This window comes from Lissotriton helveticus, chromosome 12 (genome assembly GCF_964261635.1).
Source record: "Lissotriton helveticus chromosome 12, aLisHel1.1, whole genome shotgun sequence".
NCBI lineage: Eukaryota > Metazoa > Chordata > Amphibia > Caudata > Salamandridae > Lissotriton > Lissotriton helveticus.
In genome coordinates, this window is record NC_136073.1 from 801487646 (window position 1) to 801506297 (window position 18652).

At 42.6% G+C, this 18652-nt stretch overlaps 1 protein-coding gene across 1 annotated transcript in view; it reads right to left on the minus strand.

Moving 5' to 3' along the window:
* Positions 1-10206: 10206 nt before the first annotated feature.
* LOC144799582 (cathepsin S-like) overlaps positions 10207-18652 on the minus strand; it is a 158537-nt gene continuing 150091 nt past the window's right edge. Inside the window, exon 8 of the mRNA XM_078670965.1 lies at positions 10207-10473. Within this exon, the coding sequence (XP_078527091.1) occupies positions 10374-10473 (100 nt within the window). The 3' untranslated portion in view covers positions 10207-10373. The remainder of the gene's footprint in view (positions 10474-18652) is intronic.

An 18652-nucleotide genomic window follows, 5' to 3' on the forward strand; every position in this document is an offset into this window, starting at 1 on the left:
AACAGACTTGCTTATGGAATATAGCAGTTGTAATGATGTTTGAAGGGATGGGCAGCTTAATTACATAGCTGAGAGCTTTTCAAATGCCTCCCTTTTAGAGGGTGCGAATTAATTCTACAAATTATGACACTGAGTGAGGGAGACCAGTGATAAAAATATATTTAGGATACAAGGGTGAACGGGTTCCCTCTTACACAGAAACTTTTGGAATGGTTGAAAGCATGTACATTAAATACGTAATTGGATAGAATCTATTGAGCGAAATCTAGAAGAGTGTGTCATTTCTTTACCTTTTCAGCCAATTGAGGGAGGTAGTTGTATGACATTTGGAATGAGTATAGACACTCAGTATGATCCAAAGTATCAGAAAGAGATTTGGACAGTAGAGGGGCTGGAAAGGTTATGCAGAGTGACGGACTGGTGAAGTGGACCCTGGCACCATACGGTGTGGCTTGCAGTGTAATATTCTTGTTCCAGATATGAGTGAGATGTGTTAAGGGTCACCGATTTCGTTATAGTCTTTTGGGTTTTTCTCTTTATGTTTGTTATGTTACATGATGTATTAAAGGAATAAAAAGTAGCAAAAGTCTTATTCAGGTAATTATGACAGTTGATCAGATAATGTGGATGACCGATCAGCCAGCCTATATTAAGGGCCTGATTATGACTACAGAGTTCCATTGGTCAGACATAGTCGCAGTGGCGTTCCAGTGACCGCCAGGCTGGAAGTCCATCCATTGGATTGTGACTTTGGCAGGTTGGACCGCCACTGGAATGCTGCTACAGCCGGGGATCTGCGATCTCAGGGCGGTGGCGCAGGGGTCTGAGGAAGTAATACTGGAGGTGTGCTGCTGCAGCACCACCGAGCATGTTACGAGTTTCCTCACCACCCTCCTTTTCATGGGAACGAGCCCGCCATGGAAAGGGTGGTGGTGAGGAATCTATGGGGGCCCTAGCGAGGCTCCCTATCGGCTCTATGCATGGGGGTGTGTGCAGGGGGACACATGGTGTGCCCTTCTGTATTTCTTCACCCCTTGTTCCTGCACGGGAAGAAATGCACGACATGGTGTATTTCACCCTGTGCAGGAACATGTTGCGGCTCTCCTGTGGCAGTGCTTTCCACAGTTCTCCTTTGAGCCATAGAAAGGCACCGCAGTGGGACCGTCATAGCATGTATCGTCCGCCAGGATTCAACTCGTAATCCGCGGGCGGTCTGATGAGTTTGGCGGTCTTCCTGCGAGGGGCTGGTGTGGCGGCCCGCAGGAAGATTGCCAAACTCGTAATCAAGCTCTAAGTCTGAATTTGAAAGCTGGTTTCTTTATACTTTTTCAAAACCAGCCCAGTAAATATTAACCCCTCAAGTGCCGAGGCCTTGCGCTAATCATTCCCACTGTGCAGAGCCAGTCAAAATAAATATTTAGAGCAGTTCATGCTAATTTTATATATTTTTTATATTTACAGAAAGTATAGATTTAAAATTTGTGGCATTTTTCCCCTATGCCTATGTTCGGGATTCTAAAGTTATCCAGGGTTTATGAACTCGCCGGGCCGGAACAAAGGAAATAGACAAAACGTCTATTGTTATTATTTTTAGGTCTCGCTAGAAGTAAGCAAAAGCGAAGCTTTTGCGTCTAGCGAGACAACTTATGTTGTTACTTTTCAGGGAATGAGTACAGCAAAGTGCCACGCGCATTTGCAGGCCGAGATTCGACCTCGTGAGCGCGCACGTCGTCACTCACGCATGCGCACAAAGACAGCCATACACACACTGCATATACACACACGCACCCCCCTTAAACATACACACGCGCACACAGACAGACAGACGCACGCACAAACACACTCAAACAGACACACACACACACGCGTACACCCCACCCCCACTCACCCCTCCTCTCACTCAACTTACCTGTTCTGGCGGTGCACGGCGGAGGCTCCTTCTCCCGGGTGGCGGTAGCGCTTTGCGGGGCTCTCTCACCACATGAGAGCCCCGCCTTCCCCATGCGCCCGCCCGCTCTTCACCCGGTCCCCCATCTCGGGACCGGGACTCAATGCAGAGCCTTCGTGGCTCCTCGGGCAGCTCTCTCTGACTCTCGCCGCGATGGGGCAGAACTTCCGGTTGGGGCCGCGCTGGGATTGGCCGGCTTCCCAACCGCTTCCGGGTCGTCGCGGGCAGCGCGGCGGCCCGGCGGGGACTTGTTACCGCTCAATATCTCAAATATCAATTTTGACATCACTAAATCTTAGCAGCCCCTTCGTTCCATTCAAAGCTTTTATAAAGCTCTTGCTTAAAGTCCATCCGGGGCAAAAGGCTGTTGCAGACCGGAGATATGTAAAATCCCAAAAATCTCTCTCAAATTCTGTGCAAGAATATCAGTAAAGGCATTGAAAAGCTTTGGCAGGAGTTCCAGCTATTCTGGCAGTTCATTTAGAAGCCCTGTGTTGGTGATCACTTTTTTGTTTACTATACTAATTTTCTACATCACCTCCGATCCCATCACAGTCACTCAAAAGGACTTCGCTCAGTCTAGCTACTCCTATCATGCACAACCACTTATCTGGAAAATAAACTTCTCTCGCCCATTCGTAACAGGAAGAACAGAGACAGTACAGCAGATATTGCCAGTACTCGCCCCTATCTGCCAGGCAACACTTCGAGATTCCAAGGATTCTAATGAAAAAAAAGAGTTTCCCTCATTGGACATGGCAATTTCACAGCTAAGATTCAACAAGCATTTGCAATGCAATAGGTCTCGCATTTACGCGTTTGAGTTATTGACATTGCAAATGACAATTCCTTTTATTATTATTTTAGTTTTTAAAACCTAAATAAAAGGCATTGTCTTTTACAATGCCAATAGCTTGAACTCGCGTAAATGCGAGACCTATTGCATTACAAATGCTTGTTTTTTAATGCTGTGCTAGAAATGTACAATTTTCTTTTCCTAATGGCATCAACAAACGGTTTGTTGTGCTAAGATCGCTTTCTTAACAGCTTTCAGAGATTGCCAAAGTTGTAAACATTTTACAAGAGCTTTTTGCAAAATTAAAAGTGGTACTCGATTTTTCCTTGTTTCGTGGTGGGTGCTACCTATTTGCAGTTTGTAGTGGAAACAGGTGTGAAACCAGAAAGTTGAACGATCATGAAAAGTACACTAAATTCTGTCGTTTTTTGGGTATATTTTTCATGGTGTTCCAAAATGAACTAATCACTGGAATCAAGAAGCAATGAAAACGTAAGGAAAAATAGAAAAATGTTTTCAATTATGATTTTATTTTTACTATGTCTCATTTGCAAAAGTGAAATACCGATACATCCGTCAGATAATTCTGTTCTCAGAGATATAAAGTGTTGGATAGTTGTCATTAAACATGCAATATATCGAGCTATCGACAGTTTTTTTCATTGTACCAACCATACATCAATTTGTATGTTAAAAGTAATGACTGAAAAATGAGCACAAAGGACACCTATGCATTTTTACAGTATGGCCAAAATAATGAGTGTAAGATCAGTAGTTAATTGTACGACTCTGAATTTTGGGGTTAACCAAAATATCATGATTCAAAGGGCTTTTTGAAAAATGTGTCCTTTATGCACATGGCTGTATTTTGAAAAATAGAGAAAAACTGAATGGTTGATAAATGCTATAAAATACTGGCCCTAATGAATACTTCAACAGACTTGTGTAGGTGGGCCTAGCCCCCACACTAGGAAAGGACATAGCACAATGTTGGCTTTCAAATTCATCCACATTACAGCTTTTCCTCTTATTTCTTGGTGGGAAAGTCACACAATGTGTAGGAATCCTCCAAATTCCTAACACCCAGCGTTCCCACACTTCTACCATAAAAATGGTACCCCACATGTGTGGCTGGGCCTTTGTAGCAATACTACAGGATCAAATGAAAATTGTCACCACATGAAGTCAATGTTCTATGTGGTCACTAGTTTAGTCCGTTCTTGAATCAGGCAATAGACCAGGCACACATATATGTCTATATTTTATATGGTTTTCATCGGGAGGAGTTTGAGAACACCTAGTCATAGATATTTTGCTGACCCCCGCCGATTCTTGGGCTGATTGTATAATTAGTGGCACTCTCAAACATCATGTAAATCTTCATGCCTTACTGAGCTCTTTTTTGCTTGGTAAATACTGCCTGAAAATCAGCCATCTTTTTTTAGAGGATCAAAGACTTGTCAACCGCTGTATCCTTGCCTGTATGTAGTATGATTTTTTGTGAAACATGGCAGAGAAGTATTCCTCGACATGCCATTGACATGGTCTGGATGGTCCCATGGCAATTTTACAGAATTATCATTGAAATGCAGCATGCGCTCCAGGAAAAAAATCTTGGCTCATGACAGATGAGAATCTGGGGGTTGCCAAAAACGTACAAGAAAATCATTAGGGCTGTACTGACAGTTTTCACAATATTCCCATGCACAATTTTCTCAAGGAACACGTATCCAAAAAAAGTTAAGCAACAAATTTTCAGTATTGAACTTATATCCAGCTTTCTCCAGTGAAAGGAGGAATTAGTGACTAGAATCTTAGGGGGGGCTTACCGAGTGAGCACTCTTCCCGTGTACACTGCTAATCTTTCTCAGTGGCACAGGTTACACCTTCACAGGGATATCACAACTGTCTTGCTGAGCTTCATGGTCATGGTTGTCATAATCACTAGAAGAAGATCATGGGTTTGAACTCCACCAGCTGAAAAATCACTTCCAGATTCCGAGCAACAACCTTCTGCCACAGATGCATTCTCAGAGCTTCTCTCCATTGTTTGAATCAAGGTGTGGCAGCAGTCATCCAATGAGATCATTTTGTTTTTCCTCATTCACCTCCAACATACCCACTTCATCCTAGTTGCTGCCTGACATTGTTACAAAGGGGGGAGGTTGCACTCTCATCAGGAATAAACCAGGGATAGTGTCACCGATCGTCACAAGCTTAGACACTGCCTGAGAGCTTCCTTGAGGCTTAATCATAGAACACACACAAAAAAAAAATTCAGACTGCTGACCAGTTTAGTAGTTTGTTCCAAATTATCTTTTTCTTTGAGTTTTTCAACCGACTCAAATCCATTTTAGAGGTTTTATATAAGGAAGACAACCACTCCGGATATGTGGGAGATATTACTTCAGCCCATCACTTACAGATTTCACGTCTTGCTAAAAGAATTGCGAAAGATAAGAAGTCTCTAACCGGGCCAGTGATATACCTCCAGATACCAAAAATAATAGATTCTAGGGAGCTATGTATCGTATACCCCAGAATTGATGTTAAAGAGTCTCCGATTTTGCTCCAAAATTCTACCAGTGAAGGACAATCCCAAAACATGTGTATATCCGGAGCACTTTCCAGATTGCATTTGGACATTTTAGAGAGCCTTGCCGGGGAGAAGTAAGCCCTATGTGTTGTAAAATAGTGATTTCTCCTCAGCCACGCTGGCTTTACGGTAGAGAAAAGGATGTTATATGAAGACAGCCAGAAGGACTCCCAATCAGTATCCGGAATAGCCTCCCCCTATAATTGCTCGGCCAGCTTGAATTCACCGTCAATAGCCTCTTCAATAGCCCAGTAGTAAAAGGATATTTCTTTCTTCCCTACTGGTTTGTTAACTAGATGGTCTTCCAAGGGGTTCCCTTGCCCTAATGGAATCTTCGGATTTTGAGACCAACTCAATAACTGCAGGTATTTAAACCTAGACAAACCACCCACCAGCTTATCATTTAAGGTTGCCCATGGCAGTAACGATCCACCAACCGCAAGGCCCCCCCATACTACTACTCCGGAAGTTTTTAAAGGGGCTGCCAACTGATCTTTTAAGCAGCTGGGGGTTCCCGGGCTGTCCCACATGGGAGCAAGCCTTGAATAATAATCAAGACCTATTAATTGCTTTACCTTGGCCCAATTTTGGCCATACCACTTAGGACCTTCAGTCTAACCTTCTTAAAGAATGTTTTGTCCCCATATTTAAACATAAAGCCTTCTTGAGGAAGCCCTAGTTGTTCTAGCATGGCCAGGAACATTTTACCTCTTCCTGATGAATCAGGGTTTTTTAGCAGCATTCTAGAATATGACAACTGAAAGGCCCATGCATAATATTGGATATCCGGAAGAGCCAGACCTCCTTTCTCCCTCCTCCGTCTCAACTTCTTCCATGATATTCTCACAGCTTTGGATGCCCAAACAAAAGAATTAATGGATTTCTGAAATTTGTCAATTAATGTTTTCTCAAAGTTCAAAGGGTTGATATTAAACAGGAACGTGATTTTCGGCAAGATAGACATCTTTATAAGACTTACTCTGCCCAATATAGACAGAGGTAGATGTTGCCAAGATTTCATAAGGGCTTGAGATTCCTTCAAAATGTTATTACAATTAATTTTAGGTATTTGGTCTATCTCTGGAATAATCCTTATTCCTAAATATCGAAGCTCTTTCTTAGTTTGGTATCTGGACACTGGCAAGTTCTAAGTCCTTATCTCAGTTTTGTCTTCGTTGACCTCCAGAGACCCGGCTGAGATCTCTAGCGAGTTCAATCACTCGAGGGAAAGAAGAGTCCGGATCTGATGCCAAAATAAGGATGTCATCGGCATATAGGGCTACCTTCCTCTCCCATGAGCCGCTCTTAAAAGATGTTATATCTGGGTCCTCTCTAAGACACTGGGCAAACGGCTCTATATATAGGTCAAAAAGAAGGGGGGAGAGGGGGCAACCCTGTCTCGTACCCCTTTCAATTTTAAATGGTCTGATGGTTTTACCATTTAGAACCAGTCTGGCAGATGGTTCGTTATAGATAAGGCGGATAGTGCGGCAACATTTTACCCCAAATTTTAACATTTCCAAAACTGCCCCCAAAAACTTCCAATCCACCCTATCAAAAGCTTTGGTTGCATCCAAAATTATTGCTGCTAGGGGTAGAGAAAAGGTGGATGCAAAATCAATCAATCCGATGAAATCATGTGTAAGATCAAAGAGATTTCACCCCTTGATTAATCCCTTCTGGTCAGTGTGGAGCACTTCCCCTGCTATACTCCCTAATCTATCCGCCAAGATTTTTAAAAAGATTTTATAATCGGAATTTAATAAGGATATCAGCCTATATGAGCTGCGGTTTATAGAAGGTTTACCTGGTTTAAGGATTAGGATGATATTTGCTTCCCTCCAGGTAGCCGGTGGTTGGGCTCCTAACAGAATTTTATTGAAAACCTCAGCCAAAACTGGGGTAACTACCTCGGTCAAATCCTTGTATAGCTCCACCGGAAGGCCATCCGGCCCTGCAGCCTTACCCTTCCTGCTGTCCAAAAGAGCCTTCCTTACCTCTTCATGTGATATTCCTGCCTCCATACTTCCTTGATGGGTTACACTCAGTGCAGGTAGCTCGATAGTATTTAGCCAGCCTTGGATAGATTTTAAATCAGAGTCACTTTCATCTTTATATAGCCCTTCAAAGTATGCGTGAAATATCTCTCCCATCTCCTCCTCTTTACTTGTTAATAACTTAGAGCCTTCATCTTCTATTTCTTTGATTTGATTCTTGACTCTGTCAGTTCTGGCTTTCCGCCCCCTCTCCGTACTCGAAGTGGGCGAGCTTACTCACCTCCCATCTATTAGAAATTCTTGTTTGAATTGTATTTTCCAGACAACCTTTAAGGAATGAGATCATTTTTGTTTACTATGTATAACTTTTCTTCTCAAATACTGTGTGTTAAGTAGAATACAGCTTTACGATTAGGAGTGCTAATGTACTGAGAATGTTGCTACTGTTATATGAACAGAATGTGAGAACGCAATGCAGTGCAAGTGAGAATGGGGTACTAAAGTAATAGTGAGGCAAAAACACTGGAAGCAATGAATTTAAATCCTATCAGAAAGTAGTCCAGTGAATCAGTTCCAGGGAACGGCAAAAAAAATCTGCAATCAAATATAAAAAAAAATACTTGTTTGTGGTACACACACAGCAAGACAGACTGAAATATAATTACAAATATTCCATTTCCTTTTTCTGGGAGTTTGCAAAACATGGTGCTTTGTTATATTGGCAGTGCTGTTTGTTTTATAGAATCTTTATGATGGAGCCAGGGCTTAGTAGCAGTGGCATGTTGGCCTACAGGTTACCACTGCATCACAGAGTGTAGATGGACATTGTGTGGAGGTCCAGTTCACAGAACTAGTATTCTCTGTGTTTCCCATCACCTCTGCACATTAGGATGGAGCACAGCTTGTCGCCTGGCCGAGCAGCAGTACTAATGCTAACTGTGCTAAAGGTCACAGTTGCACTCCAAGGTGCAAGTATATGTGTGGGATTAATGCCCATCTGCATTACTCATGCTCGCCGTGCTATAAGATGCTGCAACACTGTAAACTGCAAACGAGTAGGAAGTAGGCCTAATAGTAGTGTTAGTGACTTCTGTCCCACAGTCATTGCTTCAGTACACGAGGGGGCAAATTTAGAATTTGATTGGTATTCCTCCCACTCCTCTAGACTTGCTGTTAAAGATGAGTGAACCGCTAGGTTTCCGACACTAGAGCCTCAGAAACCTGTTACCAGTAGCCTATCATCCAAATACCTGCCAGTCTATGAACTTTTGAAATTCCGACCTTTTTTATGGTGGACCTTCCAATGCAAATTTTTCTTCCCCTGACCCCTAACCACCACGCAAGGGAAGAGATATCAGCAAAGTCCCTCCAGGGCCATTATTTTTTTCTGCTCAAAGAAACCCCTGCGTGGGACAAAAAATGCATAACGAGTGTCTATAACTTGGCAGCCGTCTTGGCTTTACATTTTTGATGAAAAGCTTCTGCTGTGTTGTCAGAAGCACTTTTCATCAAAAGATTACCCACTGTCCAATCATAAATACGCCATGTGGGCTTCCGCAGCACGAGAACAAGCAGAGTCTCTGCCACCACACCCGTTTGGTGGCCCTCTGCCACCACACCCGTTTGGTGGCTTGCCCACCGTTCCGTACTTCAGACATCTATGCCGTGATTTTGCACACATTTTAAAAGCAAAAAGGTTAGTTTCCTACTGTACCGTTTCAAAATTAGTATCTGGTCTACCATACTTTATCGGAATGCTCAAGTTGGAATGACAGTTCACTGTCACTGCAAAGTGGTCAAGTAAGAGCTAATCCCAGGGTATGTATGTGTAGACAGAACAGGGGCATGTTATTGTTCAGGCGTCCTGTGCTAAAGTGCATTTCAATGTGGGACCGAGCATGCGCTGATGCCCATTAAGTGGAGGTATTGTTAGTTCTGCCACAGTATACTGCTGTGCTGCATGATGAAACTAGAATCCATATCCTGCAGAAGGTAACTGTGCTATAATTGACTGCTGCAGTGCAATAATCAATTACATTTGTTCACAGTACCTTAAAGGCTTACTGGCACTTGCTCTACTCCATGTCACTATTCTACGACCTGATGGAGCCTGACGTGGTGTAGGAAACCAGTTGTGTCATAGTGCAGTGATATACTCTGGGATGTAACCCACGTATAGCAGCACAATATGAGCAGCAAATTCCATCCACACAAGGCATTAAACACTTCTCACATATGCCTCTCTGCATGCATATACCATTTCTCTCCCCTTACACTAGCGTTTTAATTTACACTTCAGCACCCTGTCTCTCACTGCATTTGCTTCAATACATGCTATGGTGCAGTAACAATACTACTATAAGAGTACAACTCTACTCATGCACAACATCAAAAAACGTCACACGTAGGCCACACCACAGCCCCAAACTCTTCCATCCAGGCATGTCCATAAAGTAGCAAGCTACCCTTTGGTGTATGTGCTTGACTGCATTGTCAAGGGGTATGAAGTGCATTTTACATGCAGATACAGTACAATATAGTTAGTACAAGGTGTTCATTATCATGTCATGAGAAAGGTGGGGCTTGAATGGAAGGGGGCAAGCCACACTAAATGGGCATGTGAGGTGCAGTTGCAGGAGATGTCAAAACGCTTTTCACCAAGCTCAACAAAAATACTTGCCAGCACCCATGATTCTCTCTTGCCGGGTAATGTTTCTGCAATTGGAGAGCAAGGAATGCTTTTTTATTAATTAGGTTCCTTTGGTCCAAACCATCTGTGACTTCTAGTTCAGTGGTAAGTCAAAAGATGAATTTACCTGTTACCGCTCAGTGATTGCGGTCATAGAAATAGATGTCCTGAATTCTGCTATTTCAAAGAAAGGTTAACAGTTTTTATTAAAACATTAAAATTTTTCTTTCATTATAGTTCAACTTCTCTAGCATTTATAGTAACAGTGGTCCAATCAAAACCTATTTAGCAAAATCGCAGAATCAGCATATTCTCTGTACAGATACCACTGCTGCTCCGGGGTGTCATCACATGAGGGCGTAGGAGGCATAGTTGGAAATTCCACAAAGGTTTCCTTGGTTTCTTGCTAACATGACGTACCCTTGATCCCCAAATGAAGTACTCCAGCTTAAGAAAAGAAAAAAAATGCAGTTAGGTATTTACAATTACAATCGGTCAGGTGTTACTTCTAGGGTATGGGTGTGCTTAAAGAATAATAATAAGAAGTATAGTTGGGATTTCCTATGGGGTGGGCCCAAACCCTATATGCTTGCAGCTATAGAATGGCATCCAAAGCTCTCCAGGCTGTTGATGATGGGAGTTTTTAATGTTAATAATGTGTTAGGTGGGAAAAGATGTGTCATTGGGTCCCTATCGTTTGTGATAAATTGGAATAAATATTTATTAGAAGGTTGACTTATTGAGTGGCTGATCTCGAGGACATTTATGCATCAATGTGTATTGTAAACAAATTTTGAGTTGCTTCTTTGCTTAAGCTTTCCCTCCTTCCTAACTGTTTGAGAATGGCCAAATGAACAACAGAGAGCTTGCTAAAAACTGTTCTACAGAAAATGTAGTATTCCTTTTGCCCCAGGCTGGGGTCCCACCCCACACAAATACATTGACACCTGTTCTACACCCTATTTCACCTATGGGAGTGATTCAGAGAAGGTATTCTCCTGGCATTTCAGAATTTGTGAGGATATTCTCCCTGGGAGAGGCGTCTTTTTTGGGTAGTGTTAACTTTTATTTTGTCAAAAAGGTAAATTAAAATGTATTTCTCTTCTGTGTAAGAAAACCCACCCCATGTAATGTGGCTAGTATGTTAATGTCAGAGGTTCTAGAGCATCCTCAGAAGCTTCTGCTTTTATGGTCTATTGAATTGTTTCCAAAACGAGAATGGGACTCTTCTGGTCTGTCGACTTGAACCCGTTTCTATCAAGAGGACATTTCACATGTTCCTTCTAGAGCAAGTTATGGAGGCATTGCCGTAAAAGGACTACTAAGCAATTGCAGACCTCTTTGATTAAATTCAGGATCCTATCAAGGCAGTCTTTGTGTAGTTCCTTTGATTTACCATAGTCTGTCAGCCTTGTCAATTCAAATGTCTATTGTTGGGCTGCAACTCTGTCCCTAGGGTGTCCTCCGCGGTACTCTCTATAGTGCATTTCATCTATGCCTGATGAATGTTCATCTTATCCTTACCGTTAGGGTCTAAAAACTGTTGTATGCATTACCTTTCACTGTCTAGGTTTATCCATAAACAACAAGAAGCCTCATTTAGTTCCTAGTCGAAGACATTAGTATATAGGTGCTTGATAAATCCTGAAAACAGCCTATTCTCTAACGGAAAGACAGAGTCTCTGAAGCACACAGTTGGTCACTTCATATTGAGACCTTCAACAACATGAGTTTATAAGCTCAGAACGTCTTGGCCTCTCACATTCATGTGGTTCTCATGATACATTTGAAAATGTGAGTTTTACACCAGCATCCTCGGCCAAGGTCAAAAACCTCAATGAAAGAATGCAACATTGTCAATAGTTCATACTTTCAGCCATTACTTCCCAAACTATAGTGAAAACTGACTCCCGTCAGCATGCTGGAAAGTCTACTGCTAGTATAAGACTCTTAAAGATTGTAGCCAATCTAAGAAGTTACACTAAAGTAAACTGCCTGGAGTTCATAACAGTTTTACTGGGACTTGCATAATTTCTTCCCCTTTTCCAAGTAAAGTTGCATTCGTTGTCACACTCAATCAATCAATTCATTCATCGTCTTTATTCGATTTTAAGAGATCAAATCATAATAGTCAAACACAAAACAATACATTTGATTAAAAATATGAATCAGTTAAAATAGTTATCATTAATGGAAGCATTGTCACAATCACATACAGGGAGCCTAGAGTCATCAAAGCAACCATGATTAAAAGGCACAAGCCACGAGAATAGGTTAAGCCTGAAAGAAGTCAACAGTCGCTCAATAAAAGTGGGTGATGTGTTAGAAGCTTGATCTGGAAGGAGGCCTCCCGATCAGCTGTCAACTTAGCTCTGAACGCTTCTGTGACTCATCTTTTATCAGTTTGAGCAATACCACTTGGATCATGGTAAAGTTCTGGTCTCCCTAAACTTTTAATTGTGGAGGAAACATAGGTCATCTAGGGGATCAGAGAAAAGTTATCCAGGTTCATACAGTCTTGCATGATCAACCTGTTGAAGCCTAAGCCCACAAGTCCTTCAAGGGGAAGGGACCGCCTATCAATCTATCTAATTTCTCTCCGTAACACCCAAACAGACGCCTCTGCTCAACCAACCTCCGCCTTGCTTCAGTTCCCAAAATAAAAAGGGTGAGAAGCGGCGGGCGTTGTTCTCATATAATGTCGCCAAGCTTTGGAGCACCCTTCCCCCTCATGTACGTCATGAGTTCAACCTTCTGGCCTTCCGGAAACTTCTCAAAACATGGTTCTTCCAAAACCCCGCCCAGTAATCTGTCTCCTTCTGTCTACAGTCGCTATTAGCGCTGGGATGTCTTAGGGTAGCTACACGCTCTATAAACATGTTTCTCTTCTATTCTAGCTCCTCCTTGCATCAGACTGAAAGTCAAAGCAGCAGAGGGCAGAGCTGAATAAAATCGATCATATGGCCCATGCCCAACTCTTCATGAACAACCTCAGAAGGTATACTTTGTGGAACCCCTAAGAGGCCCCTGGGGAATTTGTTTTCCGCCACTTGAATCGGGGTAACTGGCCCATACCCCCAAATGCCACACCCATAACAGGCTCTTGGGATGCACTTGGCTTTGAATATATCGAGGACTGTTTTTATGTGAGTGCGTCCCAAACGCCGGGAGAAGTCACCAATACCAAACATTGCCCTTTTAAAAGCCACAACGTTATGATTTATTAAAGGATTTATTAAAGGAGGCCAGCTGAGACCAGAGTCTAATTGAACACCCTAGAGCAAAACTTGTTAACCTGGCTAATATGATGGCCATCCACTATGAATATCATTATCTTTGTCTTAGGTAGGCCAAACTTCATCACGTGTGATTTAGAAAATTAGAAGACAGATCAAGGGTGTTCATTAAATCAATAAATAAGTCTAAAGGTTTCTGTAACCCCCTAGCAGTACGAGCAATTAAAACTGTGTCATCTGCATAAAGCAGAGCAGGGATTTTGCGGTCACCTGCCATAGGGGCATCAAGCTGAGGGTCTGTGAAAACAGATTCTAATTGATTGATATAGAGAATAAATAAAAATGTCTCACGTATGCAACCCTGGTGAACACCTCGCATTAGTTTAAAGGGCTTGATAAATCCTGAGAACAACCTATTCTCTACCAGAAATGCAGGGGCTCTGAAGCACACAATTGGTCACTTCATGTTGAGACCTCCAACAACATGAGTTTATAAGCTCAGTACTTCTTCGCCTCTCATATTCATGTGGTTTTCAGGACACATTTGAAAATGTGAGTTTTACACCACCATCCTCGGCCAAGATCAAAGAATGCAATATCGTCAGTAGTTCATACTTTCAGCCATTACTTCCCAAACTATAGTGATAACTCACTCCCCTCAGCATGCTGGGAAATCCACTGCCAGTATAAGACTCCTAAAGATTGTGGCAAATCTCAGAAATGACACTAAAGCAAACTGCCTGGAGTCTATAACAATTTTACTAGGACTGGCATAATTTCTTCCCCTTTTCCAGGTAAAGTTGAGTTTGTTGTCACGCATAAAACAGGAGACATGTTCTGTTTGAACAAATTGTGGGATACACAATCATTCCCTTTGTTAGCTGACTGTTTAGCTATCGATGTAAGTGCTTCATAACAACAAATTTCCTCTGTTCACTTATCTGAAGAAAGCAGTTGATTGGCTACATTACATAGAGTAAATGTCACCATGCTGCTCCTGAATGTTAGATGATTCAATCATTCGGTGAACAGCCTATACAACAAAACTTTTACATCGCACTACCTTTACGACGCAACTTTTACAACGCAAACTATTACAACGCATAGCGCTGGGGGGCGCTCTAGGATAGGGAATAGGTTTAATGTACTATCAAACACCTTCCCTACTATCCACGGGGACTGGAGTTGGAATAGTAAATTAAACTATTCACTATCCAGCGCCCAAAAGCATTATGCGTTGTAATGGTATGCGTTGTAAAACTTGCGATGTAAAGGTAGGCGTTGTAAAAGTATGCGTTGTAACGTCATACATCCAGTCATTCCTTACTGAATATTTAGAGAAAGGGGTTTTCTTAGATGCGCCTGTTGACTACAGAAGACTTTACAGATTCCCCATTCTAGCCAAGACAGCTCTTGTTTTCTGATCTGAACTTATGTGATGTATCTCCAAATTCCAGATCTCCAGCCTGGCTAAGCATTTTCTGCACTCCCGCGCCTGTCTACTGAGAAACTAATGCATAGTCATTGAAGTATGTCGGGAACCAACTTTGGGTGTGGGCAATCAGTTGAAATAATACACATTTTGATTTGATTTCATTTGTTCCTTATGTAACAGTTAGATTTTTTTACATTCTTGAGCAGCCCGGAACAAAGTATTGACTAGTCAGGCAGAAGAAAAGATATCAGTTTTTTGTAAATCTGCATGAACAATTGGGCCTGAAGGTTATGGAGCAAAGCATTCCAGAGGTGAAGCAGGAACAGAAAATGCCTTAACTCCACCCACATTTGGTTCTAATGTTAACAAGAAATCTGAAGGAGTCACTGGTTAGAAGGGTAATTAACATGCTCGAAAGTAGCACAGTAAGACACAGAGGAACCTCCCTCTCAGATGGAGAGCATCCCCTAGAGACAAATCTCTTGGTTGTGGACATGCTACAGCCTGAGGAAATTCGTGATTGCCTTTTGTGGGGAAAGAGTTCTTCTAAGGAAATCCCTACTTTTTACTATTGAATGGAGTACTGACTAGAAGCTAATATAGACTCGACTAGCAGTCGGTTTAAGAGCAAAATTCTTTGTTTTCATCCCTGTGCTTTTGACCATTGCCTTAAAAGTTTTAAACTCGTGTCTTTAGACTCTAGACACATCTAGCTAAGTAGGGAATCCTAACTGAAACATTATTTCTGAACGATAAATACAGTTTTGAAAAAGCAGCACACAGAGTTTTCACAGCGTGCTGCCTATTTTTCAGTACCCTTTGTTATCCTCATTTAGTATAGTGATCAGTTTTCAGCAAAGCCGTCTAATTTATAATTTTTCTTTGAGATAAATGCTCGATGTCATTTTTTTCCATAAATGTTCTTCAGAGGAACATAACCGTATTAGGTAATACTGACTTTGAATGCTGCAGTTCAATAAGTAAAATGCTCAAGTAGCAGTTATTTTCTTTTCATTTCTATTTCTGTATATAGCCTCAATGGCCTTTGCACAACATAGAAAAATACTTACTTATATACATGCGTTAAAAGAACAAAGTTTGAGCAGTAGCAGGCAAGTCAAACAATCTCCGTTAAAGAGATGGCCGGTAAGGGGTGTGAAGCATTAAGGCAATTTGAACAGAATAAATACCAAACCCATACCACTTAGTGCCTCATTATCGGTATCCCAGATATATCCAGGTTATTGTCTGCTGTGGGCAGGTCGAATTCAAATCTATGAGAGATTGTATAGTCTTCCGTCCATTCTTTTGGGTGTAGAATCAACTTGTCACCTATCTGGAAAAGACTATGAAAAAATGCCTTCCTGGTGATTACAGCGCTGTTAGACTCGTTCTCCTTCCGGGCACCCAGTCAGATAGCCCCTTACTGACCATATTTACTGCTACAACCTAACCTGTGAGAAAATACATGTACGAACTTGGTTGGTACAGATGGTGATAAGTGGGTATAGTAGATGTGCAAGCTAGCAAGGTTGTGTGCTGGGACCCATGAAATATGTTCAATCTTTTTTATCAGGAAACAGCATTTACTACTCTGTGTCAGCCACACATGCCATTAGAACACATGCGTTACCACGCTGCCTTTACCATGCATATGCCTTCACCACAAAGCATTTAACACAAACATGCCTTTACCACGAAATAGGTAACACATGGTTAAAGCATGTTTGTTGGACGCATGGTAATAAACCCTGAAGGCTCTTGAGGGGGGGTGATTTTAGAGTTCTGGGCTAGGGGAAGTCTTTTAGAGTTCGGGACCGGGAAGGGGGCTGCTGGCCTGCGGCAGGGTTTGGGCAGTTTTAGGGCTCAGGGCCAGGAACAGGGGCAGTTTAGGGTTCAGGGTGGGGCAGGGGGCTGCGTCAGGGGGTAGTTTTAGGGCTCAGGGACAGGTAAAAGCATATACACAACATATGCATATCATACAGCATTCAGCACACCTATGCCCCTTGGTACCTTTCAGGCTCTCTCTTGGAACCACTCTCTGATCAAGTTCTGGGCCGGTTTTGGTTCTCTCTGTCCCGGTTCGGATTCTAGTACAGGACCGAGGGCTTCAGATTATTGCTTCTCTTTCTTTACTGTTAAAATCACAGCAGCCAATGAAAACTTTTCAGCATAAAAATAAACTACATTTCCCATGATGTTCTTGCAACCAATCATATCCCATCAGACCCTATAAGAGTCGCCATCTCCTTTCCATGAGCCTCTTTCTTTGCGGCTCACAACAGAGATAGGTGCTATTTCCTCATATCCTTACTTTGATTGTAATTGTTATATGTGGAGACAGCTGTTTCCCACACGCGTTCGCGAGCTGCCGATGTGGTGTAATGCTTTTTGCGATTGTGATCGCTTGTTAGGTATGCTTACATGCTTTGTTGTTGAATTATGAACGATCGCTTGTTGGTATGATTATTACGCTTACATGCTTTGTTATTGACTTAAAAACATGTTCTGCCTGCGCTTACTAGCGCGATTGTTGTACGCTTTTAAAGCTCGGTAGCGCGTGACACGGAGTTCCCGTATCAGGAGTGTAGAGCGAAACACCGAGGTAAGCGGTGTTAACAGCTGGTGTGACCGCTATCTCCCGCACTAGTTGTCGGAAGCATCCCCTCATTTGGCCCGACTTTGATTTACAGAGCCTTATGCAGCCAGACGTGCATAGCCCAGTTGGGCTACATTTGGACGGGTTTGGGCTACACATGTCGAATGCTTCCCAAATACATTACTGGTGCTCAGAAATCATGGAGTTTGTGAGAGTGATCGAACGCCTGACCGGCTGCAACAACAGTCGGCCCTGGGAGCGTGTGCACACGCCCTTAAAAGTCAGTTTTTCGGCTCTTGACGACCTGGGACTGAGGGATGCAATAATTGCGGAATATAGCTCTGCTGAGGAGCTAAGTGAACATTGAGTATTGTGAGTGCATGTGGGTTGGCTCCCCCCTGATGGAAGAGTGGATTAGATATGAGGATGAGGAGGATGAACCCTATTATGATGGGCAACAGGAGACTGTTTTAGAGGATAATATAGTTGACACCCTGTACGCCTCGGTCCAGCAGTTGGTCAACAAGGCCATTGAGAGCACTGTGCAAAACACAGTACAACAAGCCTAGGCCGCAGCATTGAAACCGAACAGCTTGAAAGCTTCACAAAGCGCCATGGTTTTCAGAATCCTCTCAAACCCCAAGATGACGCCCCCTTTGGCAAAAGCAAATCTAAGTCGAGGCAGTGGCCTCATGCAGGTGCATTAGCTAGCTTGCCACAGGGATCCTGGACAAGCATGGTTATTCCACCACACCTACCACAGAAGGTGGAAAGGCAAAGCAAAAGGTGTACTTAGACTCTGACTCTATGAAATCGGATAACAAAGGTCCCCCCAAGAAGAAGACTAGGAAGACGATTATTCTCGTGCCCAATATGGCACCCTAGAATCCTAATACCCCGTTCACCTTTAACCCAACAGACATCGTTCACCCCGCTCCTCAGATTGGGCTCCTGCCCCGGAGGTAGCGGAGTACTTTTGTTTTAAATTCAATTTTTAATTGAGCATATGCAGTGTACAGCAAGATCATCAATGAGCATGTATAAATCAAGTAAACAATTTAATAAATCGTGGCGATGGCATATATATCAATCAGTTACCGTGTGACAGTAATCTGCAAAGTGTAACAGGGTATCATGCTTATCAAAATGTCCATTATACATTCAGCATTCTGCATTACCTGGGGCTCAGCCTGCACAACAGATCGCAGGTATTGTAATAGTGGTTCCCATATATCGTTGGGTCTAGAGGAAGAGGGGAGTTCTTCCGCATATAGCACCAACTGATCCCGGCAGCCCGCCAGATCCTGGAACCATTGTGTAGTTGTCAGTGCAGCTATGCTTTCCCACGTCATTGCC